The sequence below is a fragment of the Hypanus sabinus genome, chromosome 12, assembly GCF_030144855.1.
Source record: "Hypanus sabinus isolate sHypSab1 chromosome 12, sHypSab1.hap1, whole genome shotgun sequence".
NCBI lineage: Eukaryota > Metazoa > Chordata > Chondrichthyes > Myliobatiformes > Dasyatidae > Hypanus > Hypanus sabinus.
The window spans coordinates 75,915,042-75,931,105 of NC_082717.1; the positions used below are offsets into that span (position 1 = coordinate 75,915,042).

The following is a 16,064-nucleotide window of genomic DNA, read 5'->3' on the forward strand; positions in this document are numbered from 1 at the left end:
GTTTGACTGGTTTTAACCAGTTTAAACTGGCTCATTTAGTTGGGAGCTCCTGCTTGAGCTTGAGCTTGAGCTCCTGCTGCTGTGATTGTTGAGATGACTGCGTGTCATTCCACTGCTGAGTGACAACTGGGTGTCAGATCCCAAAATCCTGCTCCCAGAGCATCCTTTTAATCACTTCATAACTTATGCTTTCAAAGGTCCTTTCAACTTTTCAACAAAACCACTGAAATAAATCTATGTAACCAAAAAAAAGTTGTAAACAAATTTATATACTTTAAAGAAAAACACACTTCCACTATCTTTTCTACCTAGCCCTTTAAGTCTTGGCAAGTGAAATACAGGAGATCCAGGTATGACCCCTGGAAAGTCATCTCACGCAAAGTGGCAACTCCAGACCAAACTAGAATCACTGAAGAATAATCCACAGCTATGGCAGGGCTTCAATGCGATCACCTCTAACAAAGTGAAAGCAAGCAACGTACAGTAGGTGACAACAAGTTTTTGCTCCCAGATAAGTTCAATAGTATTTATGCTCTCTTTTACCATCAAAACATGGAGGCACTTTGGCGAACACCCACAGCCCCCAATGATCGCAGTGATTTCAGTCTCTGAGGCCAATGTGAGAGGTGTGTGAGGCCAAGGAAAGCATTCTGCCCTGACAGGGCAGCTGACTGATCAACTGGCTAGAGTGCTTTAAACTAGTTTCAATTATATTGGTGCCAAAAAAAGAACACGGTAACTTGGTACACTGCCTCATTTAATATCATCCAGTAGCATTTACATACGCTGTAATAAAGTGCACTGAGTGATTGGTGATGAAACACATCATCCCCTGCCTGAGGAGTGAGTTGAATCTGCTTCAACTTACCTACCATCTCAACAGGTCAACAGCAGATGTCATTTCATTGACTCTTCACTCAACCCTGGAACATCTGGATGCAAAGATGCATACATCAGGATGCTCTTCATTGATTACAGCTCTCAAAATTAATCATCCCCTCAAAGCTAATCAATAAGCTTCAAAGACGTTGGCCTCAATACCTCCCTGTGCAACTGGATTGTTGTTTTCCTCACTTGCAGACCCCAATCAGTTTGGATTGGCAACATCTCTTCCACAATCACCATCAGCACAAGTGCATTACAAAGCAGTGCACTTAGCCCTCTGCTCTACTCGGCTGAGCTAAGCACAGCTTCAGGCGGCATTAAAGTTTGCTGCCAACACCACTGTTGCTGGGCAAATCAGAGGTGGTGACAAATCAGCACATAGCAGTGAGATTAAATATCTAGCTGAGCCATGCTGTAACAACAAACTCTCACTCAATTTCAACAATTCAAAAGAGCTGATTATTGACTTAAGGAGAAGGAAACTGGAGGTCAATAAGTCAATCCTCTTCAGAGGATCAGAGTTGGAGATGGTCAGAAGCTTTAAATTCCTAGGCGGTATCATTTCAGAGGATCTGTCCTGGGCCCAGCATATAAGTACAATTACAAAAAAGCACTGCAGCACCTGTACTTTCTTAGAAGTTGGGGAGGATTTGGCATGTTATCTGACAAAGTTCTATTGGTATGTGGTGGAAAGTATATTGACTGGTGGCATCATGGCCTGGTATAGAAACACCAATCCCTTTAAATGGAAAATTCTACAAAAATAAGTGGATACAGCCCAGTCTATCACAGGTAAAGCCGTCCCCTCCGTTGAGCGCATCTATCAGCAAGGACCCCCACCATCCAAGGCCATTTTCTTCTCACTGCTTCCATCAGGTAGGAGATACAGGAGCGTCAGGACCCACACCCCCTGTTTCAGGGATAGTTATTACCCCTCAACCATCAGGCTTTTGAACCAGAGGGGATAACTTCACTCAATTTAACACTGATCTGTTTTCACAACCTATGGGCTTACTTTCAATGACTCTTCATCTCATGTTTTTGATATTTATTACTTACTTATTTATTATTATTACAGTTTTTACTTTTTGTATTTACAGTTGGTTGTCTTTTGCACATTGTTTGTCCTGCTATGTGCAGTATTTCAGTGCTTCAACTGTTTCTTTGCAATTACTATGAATGCCTGCAAGAACAGAAATCTCAAGGTGATATATATGTACTTTAATAATAAATTTACCTTGAACTTTTCCATCCTTGTCCACATAATGTGAAATACCTGCCTCCTTACAGTTGGCTATAATTGTGCCCCTTCCCATACACAACAGAGTTCAGCAGCGGCATGGAAGTCATTGGTATCTGACCTCCTGCAGATTCTGCATTTCCACAGTGACCTGTGAGGAGCACCTAGCCAAAAGAAAATAGAACATTACAGCACAGGATAACCCTTCGACCCATGGTGTTGTGCTGAATAAATTAAGCTGATAATGCCTAATTACACTAATCCATTCTGCCTACACATGATCCATGTCCATCTATTCCCAGCATATTCTTGTGGCAAATAGTTGCTTTCACCCCAAAAGATCAATGTGTTTATTAATTTATCATTTTGTAGAAGGTGTATTACAACTACTTCAGAAGATCCTCATTGGGTGGAAAATACTTGGGAATGAATTGAGATTTGGACAGTTGCAGAATAAATCTCTCCCTCATCATTTTTAGACCACCTTCTGGATGACATGTCACGCCAAAATGAAGGAAACAGCGTGAAAAGCATGCTGTGTAATGCGTGGCCAGTGAACCAGAGAACTGAAAGACTGCTTGGCATATGCAATGGATCTCCTCATTGGGAATTAGTGGAAGAAAGGTTGGAGATAAATACAGATCTCATGGGGGTGGGGAACTTTTTATTCTTTGAGGAGAACTGACATGAGTCAAACTAAACAGCATCCTTTAGAACCTATATTGAGATATGGTATTAGTGCCCCTCAGTCTAACAGGCAAGAGCATCAGAACAAGAGCACCAGTTGTTTATGTTGCAGTAATGCTTCAGCAGACTTGGTTTCCTCCGGTGACAGTGCTACTGTGCAATTATAGCACAGTAAATTAATGTTAATATAGAAATATCCATTCATGCAAAGTACTTCAAATATAATTTCAAAGCAGGTTTAGATCTCCAAGTTAACTCCCCAGAGCAGTGATCATTACTGACTGTTTACTGTAAAAAAACAGGACAGTCAAACATAATTCTTCTTTAACAGTTGGATCTTTATGAGGTACAGATGGCACAACTATCTTTAAAACCTGTCGCATAACACTTCCAAAAAGCACTGACTGTGGAATTAGCTTCTCCCCTGCATCCAAGTGCGGTAGAAAGAACTTAAAAGTCAGTTTTTACGCATTGATAAATGTAATCCCTTCAAAAACAAAATCAGCTCCAGCATTTTAATGAACCAGAAATAGTTCCCTAATTGCATGAGCAGTTATTAAATACCTTGGATTTCAGGAAGAATTCAGTTTTGTAAAGAAGATCGAGGTATATTTGACTTTCAGAATGAGCCAATTTGACCAATTCAGTCTTAGTCTTAAGCAACGTTCCAAGCTGTAAATGTTTTGCTTCATAGAGCAGAAGCAATTAAATACTGCCATGATTAATTAACATGATATGTTGTCTTCATGAAGGCATGCCACAACTGCAACATATACTCGTAAGGTGAAAAATACTGAATCAATTAGCTTACCAATCACACACTACCTGAAGCAACTCTATAAAAATTCAACAGCAGAATTAATTTAAACCCTAAGCCCTCCTCTGTAGAGCATTACAATATACAGATACCTGTTGCCTAATCTGATTCCTTTACCTTTTAATCAATTTATTAACATCATGCAACATTTCAGCTGCATATTTACTGACACCTAAATTTAGTGGCAGCAAATTTACACCCAAACACTTTCTGCACTGATTCACCACAAATTTTCTGCATGGGTTGGATTTGTCACAGTGCAAGGGGGCTGTGCTTGAACTACTTCTGACTGACTCGTGTGGACCATTCTGTTTGTGTGGGAGAGCATGGAAGTTCTTGTCACAATCTTGGGATGGTTCAAGCTATGCTACTTAGTACAGGCTGCTGTTCCAAGATTGAGAAGAGGCAAATAGAACTGATCGCTGTACTTGCTACTACTTTACCATGGCATCGGTGAAACAAATCTATGCATTCTTACATTCCCAGTAGTTTTATTCACTGCAATGCCTTTTTTATTGGAAGGTTCACAAGGCAATTAATAATGAGTATTTGACTTTAGATGGCGGGTATTATTCAAAGCATGAATGCACAGTTGCTACTGACAATGTTAAACTTAAGATTCACGATGCTTCATGAAGAGGTAACAAACCAACCCTTCAGTCCACTGAGCCTGCACCAACCATCTGCCCACTTAAGGACATTAATTCCAGTTTTCATTCTCCACACATTCTCATCGACTTCCTCCAATTTCTCCCACCTAAACACCTAGAGTTTAACTCTTAATGTTGGCGAAAAAATCTGAAAGGCATGAAAGACTCCTGGAATTGCAAAACTTCTGGAATATTAGCATTGAACTGGAGGGTTACAGATCCTACCATTATCAGAAGAGAGTGCAAGAATATGGAAGCAGTGCCAGGCTCCACACCTCCACTCTAAAATCCCTATCTGGAGGTCCCAAGACTATTTCACCTTTTTCCCCATTTGTTTTCAGAAGAAAATGTTTATACAGTGAAGGTAGTTGAACAACCATTCACTTATGTGCACATCTCCCACGTAAATCATTCTAAAGCGAGGCAGAAGATAAGCAATTTACTGGCCATCTGCCAGAGGTTTATGTATCTTCAGTGAACTTAAAGGTAGAATGTTTAATTTGTATTGAAATTTGTACTGTAAGATATTACATATTGATTGCATATGGGAAAAAACTTAATCCAGGTTACTTCAGATACTTTTCAATAGTTTTCAACTGGAATATTTATGGAGAACCGCAGAGAAAGCACCTATCTGATAGAACAACACACACAACTCACAGTAACTCAGCTGGCCAGGCAGCATCTATGGAAGAGTAAACAGTCAATGTTTCGGACCAAGATGTTTTTGAAGAAGGGGCAGATTGAAAAATCCCTTACGGAGAGTCATGTTCATTGCCTTCACCACAAATGCACCTGTACTTCAGCTCAACAAGGTGAGGTCAGGAAAGTCAGTCTCATTAACTAATTGACTGGAACTATCCTCTGTTCCTCAAATGGGACAATGTACAGGAACATTTAATCCGTAAGTGTCAGAAAATCTGTGCAATGATTTTAGTGTACAGAGCACATGCATTCTACAACCCACCTGTCTCACAGACTGACAAAGCATACAGACTGTGGTGGAGGATTAATACATTCAGACAACTTTGGTTTGTATCAACCACATCATAGGCAATCTTGCTTGTCACACATCAGGGAGTTTATTGCACAAAAGTCACAGCAGGAGCAGCTCTGTAAGTTGACTAAATTAGGTGTACCAATTCATAGTTCCATGATAAATGTTCCATCCCGACTTAATTCATTGTATAAAGTGTGTTTTGTACAGATCAGTAATGCAAAAACGTTTGCAAATTTGGTGCATTGTATTTCGGACCTCTACCTATTCTTGGTGAGAAGATTTTTCCTTGCCTATTATTTTAAATCTATTGCTCCCTGCCCTTGTTTTGTAACAGCTATAAGTGCTGACATAAGAAAGAAACATCCATTATCAAGGACCCCCACCATCCAGGTCATGCACTCTTCTTACTTCAGAAAGGACATACAGGATCCTACTAGGTTCAGTAACAGATATAACCCTTCAACCATCAGGCTCCTGAACCAGCACAGATAATTTCACTCAGCTCAACTCTGAATTGAATCCACGACCATTGGATTCTACAACTCATTATTTATTTATTTATAGTTATTATAATATTCTTGTAATTTCACTGTTTGGCTTCTTTCGCATGTTGGTGGTTTGTCAGTCTTTGTCTTTAGTTTTTCATTGATTCTATAGCACTTCTTTGTTCTACTGTGAACATATATGTTATTTATATCTACATAAATTTACTTTGAATTTTGAGCAGCTACTAAGCTCTTGGCTGCAGGAATTTGAGTAAGTAAAATGGACCTGCTTGGAACTCTTAGATTTATAAAAAAGCATTTTCATTTCACTATATATTAAAGAACATAAAAGGCAATAGGACAGGTACACAGCTAGGAAAGGTTTAGAGGGATATGGACCAAACGTAGTTAAATTGGACTAGCTTAGGTAGGTATCTTGGTTAGCGTGGACTGGTTAGTTCAAAGGGCCTGGATCTGTGCTGAGTGACTCTTTTAACATATTAAACTATTGGAATGATGTCATGATCTGACAATATTTGATAATGCTTTGCAATAGACTCAGAAGAGTTGAGTCTGGTAACTTGCAAAAACTGCCTGCATATGCTGTAATCTATCAGAATGGAACAAAGGATATAACAATGATCAGTGAACTCATTGAATGTGAAGACCTTGAGACTGGGAGAACGCAACCGCAGCATTAGGTGAAGGCCAAATACAATGAGGACTGGGCTGATAAGAGCAGATTTTTTTTGTGGAAGTGGGGATCAGAGTGAATGGAGGTAGCTTTTTCAGCGATATTCCTGGCCAGGTACCAGGTCTTTTGGTCTACAATTTACAGAAGCAGGTGCTTCATGTGCTCACACCTTGCAGTGGCTATGAGGAAGAACCCAAATTTCATCATCTTTCCAAAACACATTAGACTGTCCCCAATGGCACTACTGCACAGATACAGCTTGCCTCTATTTCAGATCCTAGTGTTAGTGGAGATGGTTTCACGGTCACGGAGAAAGAATGGAGAAATGGAATATTTGGATTGTGGATCTTCCAACTCCATTAAAATAAATTCTACCTCTCCAAATTTCAACTCGACTGGCCCTCCTTCTTGGGCCATCAAAAACATGCAGACCATTTTATTCTTACACAAAGAATTTGATTGGCTCTGCAAAAGAAGTACTAAACTATGCCAAAGTTTTAACATTTCAAATGCCCGCTACCTCCTTCTTTCAAATGGACTTAGATGGATGAGGCTCATGTTGAGTATAAACAATTCAATAGGTCTGATTGGAAAGTTTCTGCACTGTAAATTTTGGCTCAAGTCTTCCTCCGGCAAGCAAGTTTACCTAAGCTTGCTTGTCATCTGTCCCTGGAGTAATCCCAGACACAACTTTACACTGGAGAAACTATGTCCAGTAAACTCATTGAATGTGTAACTACTGGTGTTGGGAGAACATTGCTGCAGTGTAAAGTGTAAGCAAAGTATGAGGAGGACGAGGCTGATGGCAGGGGTAGGGAAGGAGCAGTGCAAATGAGAATAATGCTTCACTCAACTCTCCTGCCCAAGTATAAAATCTTGAGGTTCACGTGTAACTGGAGCAAACCCTAGCAACAACCTTCTGCTGACATCTTGATCAGAGATGTTTAGATCTTGGAGATCTAAACTTCCTTAATCAAACTATTGAGAGTCCACTCCCCCTTACAGAATTACCCCGAGCACCTGTTCCACCCCACTCCCAGGTGAACCAAATCATAATGCTGTCAAGAACATGGAATGTTTATGGATATCAGTAACACAGAAGAAAGGGAAACATTCAAAACCAAAAATTATCAATACACATTAAAATTATCCAAAATGTATAAAACACCACTTAAAACCCAATACTTAAGTTTAAGTTTCATTCAATTCAACAATAAAAGAGAAAATTAACATCACTACTCTTTCTAGCTAAGTTTTTCTCTTAAAATCAAAAAGCTTGCTGAATTTGTACCTTCCTTAACAGGCAGACTGCTCAACATGTGCTGGGAAATTTGTGGAAACATACTCCTTTACCAGACTCCGGAGCACAGTTGCCCCATCAGCATGAGCTACTGAGAGGAGGACCTCAACTCCGGTTTTGCCCAAGAGTATTGGGCTTCAACTAAGTTACATAGTCTCATCACTTTGAAGTGGAAAATCGTGACCATCATAAAATACAGTATAACAAGTAAACAAGATTTGAGGTACATCATTCCTAGTAATCAGAAAGCTTTCTTTGAAAGTCTATGTAATTTCTTTTATATAGTACCACAACAGTCAAATCTTTGCCCTCTGATTAAAGGTCTGTGCATTTGGTTATCAGCCCCCGGCTGCCTAGAAACTTCTTCATGCTCAGATTGATGCTCAGAATGGCAATTATTTAACAACCAATCACACAAGTCACAGGATGTGTGTTCAGATATTGAGCATTTACAAACTCATGACTTTGCTCCTAGGTGGCTTTATGGTCCGCCAAACCATGTGCATGGATGACATTCCAACTGGAGGAGGGAGTGTGATTTTTACCTGCTTTTCAGCACTCTATCTCACCGGGGATGGATAACACAGCTGTCAAAATGGTTTATAAAAGAGAATTCGTTAACTATGTGAGAGCTAATTGAGTAACCCACAGGTCATAACCTATCCTGTATAAAAGGTGAGATGATTGCTGAGCTTACAGTTTTGTGTTCACTCTTAAATTTTGTTATCAATTTCTTTGTCACATTCTAAAGAAGATTTTGCCGATGTTGAACTCTCTCTTGCTATCATATCCTAATGGAACACACTGCTTATGGTGGGTTGAGTTTTCAGGTCACGCATCCAAACCTGTCTTCGTTAAGGAAAGACGTTATTTTTAGCATATGGCAAAAGTTTGACAACATAATTTAGGAGTGATCGCAAGCCAGTTTGAACATGTAGACAATTAGAACAGTTTCAACAGGCTCATAAAAGAAACGGAAGTAAGATTTACAAAGCACAATCCATTGTGTCCTGAAGAATCTTTGATGTGTTACAGTTGTTCCAATGGAGAAAATGTTCTGAAGAGTACATAGCAAGCTCTCACACAATGTGGAGTGACCATTAGCCAGAGCACAGCTAACATATCTCCTGCTTTTTGTCAAAATGCTGTCCTCATCTGAGAGAAGACTCAGCCTTAAATTTAATGTCTCACCTCAAAAAGTGAACAACGCAGAAATGCACTGGAGGGTTTCTGTGCTCAAGGCCTGGGAGGTATTTGAAAGTTATTTTGGCTGTTATGAGGAATTCTGTGAACACTGGAACATTGGCATGAATTAAATCAAACTAACGTAAGATGTATTTGAATGAAGGCGGAAAATCAAAGCCAACCAACAGTGAACTGCTTTTTATAAAATCTTATGTTGACAATCCGAACAAAGTGTTTCCTGCAACACACACAGAATGCTGGAGGAACTCAGCAGGCCAGGCAGCATCTGTGGAAAAGAGTCTATAGCCTTGCAATTGTCCATATAGGGCTTAAAAGTTAACCACGCACTGCAGAAGCAAAGGCACATGTAAGTTGGTGTTGACAGGTCCCTATCCAAAAAGGCATTGTCAAAGCAAGCTGCTAATTCTGGTGCCAGAGCACAGATTACAATATTTACTAAACTTCATGTCATATCAAGCTTCAATTGATTTAAACATGCAAACGATGCATTGTTAAATCAATACCATAAAACAGGATTGAACTGGGGAAAGGGATACAGACAATGGTGAATGTGATTACCAAATAAGAGGCAGTCATAGAACGAAATAAATGAAATCTGCATTTGACATACAATTCCCTGTGTAAATCATTGCATCTAAAAATCATTCACTTTTCCTTAAATTTCACATGATAAAATATTGAAAATGAAATTGGAAGAAAAGCAGTGACTTAGGATTCTTAGTGCATAAATTTATTCATTGCACAGCAGGACTTATTGGACAATATAGCTAAAAGACCAAAAAACAAGTTGGAGGAAATCTTGCCCATTTATAGCATACTGATTAGAACAGCAATTGTGTCTCTGCTGTATACATTAAAAATAATACCATATCAAAAAAGAGTTTTCTACTAATAATAAGATCAAGGCAAGAACAAATATATAGTAGTGAAGTTATCACTCAGTCATGAAAGCAAACTTTATCCGGCTGTTTTCTGACGAACATAACAAAAAAAAATCAATTTGACCAATGTACCTCTTTGCTTTGCTCATTTAATCCCGCATTTCAACCAAACGAAACCATGTCTTTTAACAAAATAAAATTCAAAGCTTAAGGTTTTATTCAATATTCAATGGCTGTAAGCAATGACCACTTTAGGTCTATAAACTCCCTAGTTTTTTATTATGATTTTTGGTTTATTATTGCCACATGCACTGAGATACAGTGAAAAGCTTGTCTTGCATATTATTGAACAGATTCAATCACAACACAGCTCACTGGGGTAGAACAAGATAATAAAATAACCATAATACTATAAGACACAGGAGCAGAAATAGTTCATTTGGCCCATCAAGTCTGCTTTACCATTCTATCATAGCTGATTTATAGTCCCTCTCAACTCTATTCTTCCGCCTTCTCCCCGTAACCACTGATAGTCTAGCTAACCAAGAACCTATCAGCCTTCACTTTAAATATACCCAATGACTTTGGCCTCTACAGCCATCTGTGGCAATGAATTCCACAGATTCACCACCATTGGGCGAAAGAAATTCCTCCTGATCTCTGTTATAAAGGGACGTCCTTGTATTCTGAGGCTGTGCCCTCTGATCCTACACTCCACCACTTAAGGCAGGGGTGTCAAACTCATTTTAGGTCACAGGCCGGATTGGGCAAAATGCAGCTTCATGCGGGCCGGATCAGTCAGGCGCGTGCGAACGCAGCTTTCATTGCCTCCATTTTTTCAGTCTGTTCTCATGTGTCTCAGTCTCTGCTATAACTACAAAGTATTTCACTTCACAAATTCCGTTTCTTACGAAGAAGACTGCTGAGCGAGAATTATTTTTATGATTGGTATTAACTTACAATCATAGGCTTCATATCGCCGGACCATTAATAATTAAAATAATAGATCTATCTAAAATAATCTCACGGGCCGGATATAATTGTACGCCGGGCCGGATATGGCCCGCGGGCCTTGAGTTTGACACCTATGACTTAAGGAAACATTCCCTCCACGTCCACTCTTTCAATATTTGGTTTCAATGAGATCTTGCCTCATTCTTCTAAACTCCAACAGGAGTACAACAGGCCTAGTGCATCAAACGCGCCCCATGTATTAATGCTTTAATTCCCAGTATCATGCTTGTGAACCTCTCGTAGACTCTTCTCCAATGCCAGCAGATTCTTTCTTAGATAAGGTGCTCAAAACTGCTCACAATACTCCAAGTGCGGTCTGACCAATGCCTTAAAAGGCATCAGCATTACATCCTTGTTTTTATGTTCTTGACTCCTCAAAATTAATACTAACATTGCATTTACCTTCTCACCACTGACCCAACCTGAAAGTGACCTTTAGGGAAGCCCGCATGAGGAATCCTAAATCCATTTATACCACTGATTTCTGAATTTTCTCCCGTTTAGAAAACAGTGCCTTTCTTCCTTCTACCAAAGTGCATGACCATCAGCAGGCTCCCTGCCTTTAACACTATCTGTCCCTCTTTTGTATCAGCCATAAACTTGAACACAAATCCATAAGTTCTGCATTACAAATCATTGAAATGTATCGTGAAAAGCAGTCTCAACACTGAATACTGTGGAATACCAATAGTCACCAGCAGCCAGCCAGAAAAGGCCCATTTTATTCCCACTCATTGCCTCCTGTCAGTCAGCCAATCCTTGACCTTCGGGCTTTCTACATCTGGACTTTTGGCTTTTCTCTCTAGACTCTGCATATCTGCCAACTTCTGGGTATTGACCCCAGGACTTGCCAATCAGAAGTTTGACCTTTAGGCCTTGACCCCAGCGTTTGCTGTTCACAGGTCTGATCTTCCAGGCCTTGACTTCTGAATTTGCAGAGTCCTCGGAGGGGGAGGGATACCAGCTGTTGTGACTCACACCTGCATGGATCTCTCACCTGGGACTCAATGACCTGGGGATCGCTGATCTCCTCGGCGCCTGCTGAATGAGCCTCCATGATTACTGCCCTTCAACTGCAGAGTGCCCTGACTTGGACTACAAACACAGGCTCCTGCCCCCGAATCTTCATTTACACTCATCCCTGCCCCTAAACCTTAAAATGACCCCTAACTCGCTGCTCTATACCCCAAGCCATTCCCAAAAACCCAAAAGCAGAATTAAGTGTAACAGCTGCAGAGAAAGTGCAGTACATGTAAATGATAAAATGCAGGACCATAATGAGGTAGATTGCGAGGTCAAGAGTATATCTCATTGTATTAGGAAACCACTTAATGGTCTTAAACAGCTGGGTAGAAACTGTTCTTGAGCCTGGTGGTACACACTTCCAGGTTTTTCTATCTTCTGCCCAATGGAAGAGGAGAGAAGAGAAAACGTCTGGGGTGGATTGGGCTCTTTGATTATATTGGCTGCTTTACTGAGGCACTGAGAAGTTGGTTTTCATGATACGCTGAGCTGCATCCACAACTCTCCGCGGTTTCTCGCGGTCACATACAGAGCAGTTGCCATACCAAGCTGTTATGCATCCAAATAAAACGCTGTCTGTGGTAAGGGTCAGTGAGAAGATAACACATTTCTTTAGTCTCCTGTGCAAGCTGAGGCATTGGTGAGCCTTCTCGGCAGCCATGTCTACATGAGGCCTAATGCCAGAACGGGGAGGATGACAAATAACCTGCCCTTTGACCACTGCTAAGCTTTTGTAAACTCCTGTGGTGACAGCTTTTCCATCACTCCTCTTTCTTTCTTCAGAGGTAGTGCTCACTTATAGACAATAGATGCAGGAGTAGGCCATTTGGCCCTTCAAGCCAGCACTGCCATTCACTGTGATCATGGCTGATCATTCACAATCAGTACCCCGTTCCTCCCTTCTCCCCATATCCCTTGACTCCTTTATCTTTAAGAGATCTATCTAACTCTTTCTTGAAAGCATCCAGAGAATTGGCCTCCACTGCCTTCTGAGACAGAGCATTCCATAGATCCTCAACTCTCTGGGTGAAAAAGTTTTTCCTCAACTCTCTTCTAAATGGCCTACCCCTTATTCTTAAACTATGGCCTCTAGTTCTGGACTGCCCTGACATCGGGAACATGTTTCCTGCCTCTAGTGTGTCCAGTCCCTTAATAATTTTATATGTTTCAATCAGATCCCCTCTCATCCTTCTAAATTCCAGTGTATACAAGCCCAGTCGCTCCAATCTTTCAACATATGACAGTCCCACCATTCCGGGAATTAACCTTGTGGGTGAACCTACGCTGCACTCCCTCAATAGCAAGAATGTCCTTCCTCAAAATTGGAGACCAAAACTGAACACAATACTCCAGGTGGGGTCTCACCAGGGCCCTGACTTGTTTGGGTCTTTCCAAAAACTGGATAGTATCTGTGAACTCAGTAAAAAAAGGACACCAGTTGTATCTGTCTTGTGCTCATCAGAAAGCAGCGTATATAGGTTGCTATCCCAATCTTTGACAGCCTAGTAGCACCTCTTCATGTTTTCATAGATTATAATTGGTAGTTCAGTGCAAGTGTTAATTTGAATAAAAATAAAATGTTATTGAGTGGATGAAAGTACACTATGTTTAATTGGCTGCAAAGCTTGTTGGCTATTAATAGCCTCACACGCCACACCTGATTACCTTCTCCACAGTCCAAGTGCATGGCCCATCGGCTCTGTTTCAAGCTGTGTTGCACTTGTAAAGAGCACCTAACCAACCTTAGCGACTAAAAATGGAAGTGTATAAAGCGAGTTGAAGCTTGCTTGGACAAAATCAATTGTACATTTCACAGGGGTTGCATTTAAATGCACAAACTATGAATTGTTTGCCTAGAAACGGTACTTGGCCAGCTAGCTACCTAGCAACAAGGCACTAAGCATGATCTGTTTTTAAATGGGGTGAAATCTACAGTGACTGTGCACAAGGCAAGTTGAACTGGCATGCTGATGCCACATTAAGTGGCATGATAGCAGGAAAGGGTTGTTTTATGGGAAATGTCATTAAAGATCAAATCACAGATTAATGATCTTCAGTAGCAACATCATTTCACTACTGGTACATAATTCTTATTTCAGTTTCAGAGATCAGCAGCAAATGCAAAGCCAATTGTGATTTGTGCACATCACCCAGCAATTTATTGAACCAAATGCATTTCAAGGTGCTGGCATGAGTGTCGGCTGAGTGTTTCAGAGCCCTTTGCAGTTATAATACATCAATATCATTTAAAAGGATGTGATGTGCTTTCTACCGTACTGCACTCACTATAATATTTAGGTATTTTTCTATTCATTCATGGGATCAGGATATCACGATGCAATGCCATTATTTACTGCACAAATTTGAATAGCCTTGAGCCAGGTGACTTGTTGAGAAATTTTTGAGGCTAACTAAGATTGCAAGACAATGGCAATCAAAACATTACATAAATATATAAGTGAACCGAGTTCTTTTTTGAGGACAGTACAGGGGTTTTACATTTCCTTCTCACTCTCACATTGACCCCATTGTCCTTTGCTTTTGCTTAAGAAGCCAAACAATTTGGAAGAAGAACGTCTTAAATTCATCTGTTTGAAGAAGCGAGTATTTGAAGGGAGCCATTTGAAAGCGATAAGTCTTGTCAGGAATAAGTCAACGGTTAAAGTAGCGACTGAGAGACTGACATCTTGCAGGGCAGAAGCCATTTAAAAACTGCAAGTCTTGTTGTGAGTGAAGGGTGCTTGATCCAATAAAAAAGGAGGTGTAAGCGGAGCAGCCATTGTGTGAGCGGGGCTGTGTTGGAGTGGTCCAGCTTTGGCTTAACAGACTTGGGTGAGAACAGGCTTAGGGAAGGGCAGGCTGAAGTTTCAAGCAAATTTCTAGTAAGTTTGTAAGATGTGGGGACTTCAGGGGACCTCCACCTTCCCTGATAACTACATCTACATGAAGTGCATGGAGCCGCAACTCCTTAGAAACTGTGTTAATGAACTGGAGTTGAAACTTGATGACCTGTGGCTCATTTGGAAGAATGAAGAGATGATAGATAAGAGCTACAGGGAGGTATTCACCCATAAGCTGCAGAAAGTAGGTACCTGGGTAATGCTCAGGAGAAGGAAAGGGAGTAGGGAGCCAGAGCAGAGTACCACTGTTGCCATTCCCTTCAATAATAAATATAACATTCTGGATACTATTGAGGGTGAGGACACACCAAGGAGAAGCCGTAGCAAGCAAATCTCTGGCACTGAGTCTTGCTCTGTGGCTCAAAAGGGAAGAAGGAAGAAGAGGCAAGCTGCAGTGTTAAGAGGTTTCTTAGTTAGGGGAACAGAAAGCAGGCTCTGTGGATGAGAATGAGATTCCCGGATAGTTTGTTGCCTCAAGGGTACCAGGGACAGGGACACCTTGGATCGAGTCGACAGCATTCTTAAGTGGGAGGGTGAGCAGCTAGAGATCGTGGCCCACGTCAGTACCAATGACATGGAAAGGTTGGGTGACAAGATGCTGCAAAGTAAATTCAGGGAGTTAGTTACTAAGTTAGAGGACAGGACCTTCAGGGTTGTGATCGCAGGATTGTTACCTGTGCCACAAGCTAATGAGGCCAGAAATAGGAGAATCATATAGTTTAACAGCAGGGAAAACTTCAGGTTTTTGGATCATTGCATCCTCTTCCATGGGAAGGTGGAACCTGTAAGATGGGATGGTTTGCACTCGAAATGGAGAAAGATGTTGTTAAACCTACGTACAAGGTCAAGAATCATAAGGTTGAGCACAATGGGAGTAGTGTTCTGAGCTGTGTAGATTTCCACGCAAGGAGTATTGTAGGAAAGCTGGATCAGCTAAGGGCATGGATCAGCATGTGGAATTATGATTATCATAACCATTAAAGAGACTTAGTTGCAAGAGGGTCACGACTGGCAGCTTAGTGTTCTGCTGTTCCGTTTTAGACATGATAGAGCAGGGAGGCTTAAAGAGGGCAGGGTGGCATTACAGTTAAGGGAAACTGTCATGGCAGTGGCTCAGTCTGAACAGACTGGAAAAATAGTCTAATGAGGCTTTATGGGTATCAGAAGAAAGATAAAAATGTGTTAATGGGATTATATTATAGACCACCAACAGTTTGTGGGATTTAGAAGAGCAAATTTGTGGAGAGATCTCAAACTGTTCAAGTCAAGTTAAGTCACTTTT

At 40.8% G+C, this 16,064-nt stretch overlaps 1 protein-coding gene across 10 annotated transcripts in view; it reads right to left on the minus strand.

Annotated features, from left to right (window-relative positions):
* Positions 1-16,064, minus strand: part of LOC132403025 (1-phosphatidylinositol 4,5-bisphosphate phosphodiesterase beta-1) — a 1,013,243-nt gene that overhangs the window by 553,948 nt on the left and 443,231 nt on the right. Inside the window, exon 1 of one of the 10 annotated variants that reach the window (XM_059986244.1) lies at positions 2,123-2,215. The exons of the other annotated variants lie outside the window; for them this stretch is intronic. Within the exon in view, the coding sequence (XP_059842227.1) occupies positions 2,123-2,149 (27 nt within the window). The 5' untranslated portion in view covers positions 2,150-2,215. Of the gene's footprint in view, positions 1-2,122; positions 2,216-16,064 lie in introns of those variants that run through there. 10 annotated transcript variants of the gene reach the window in all.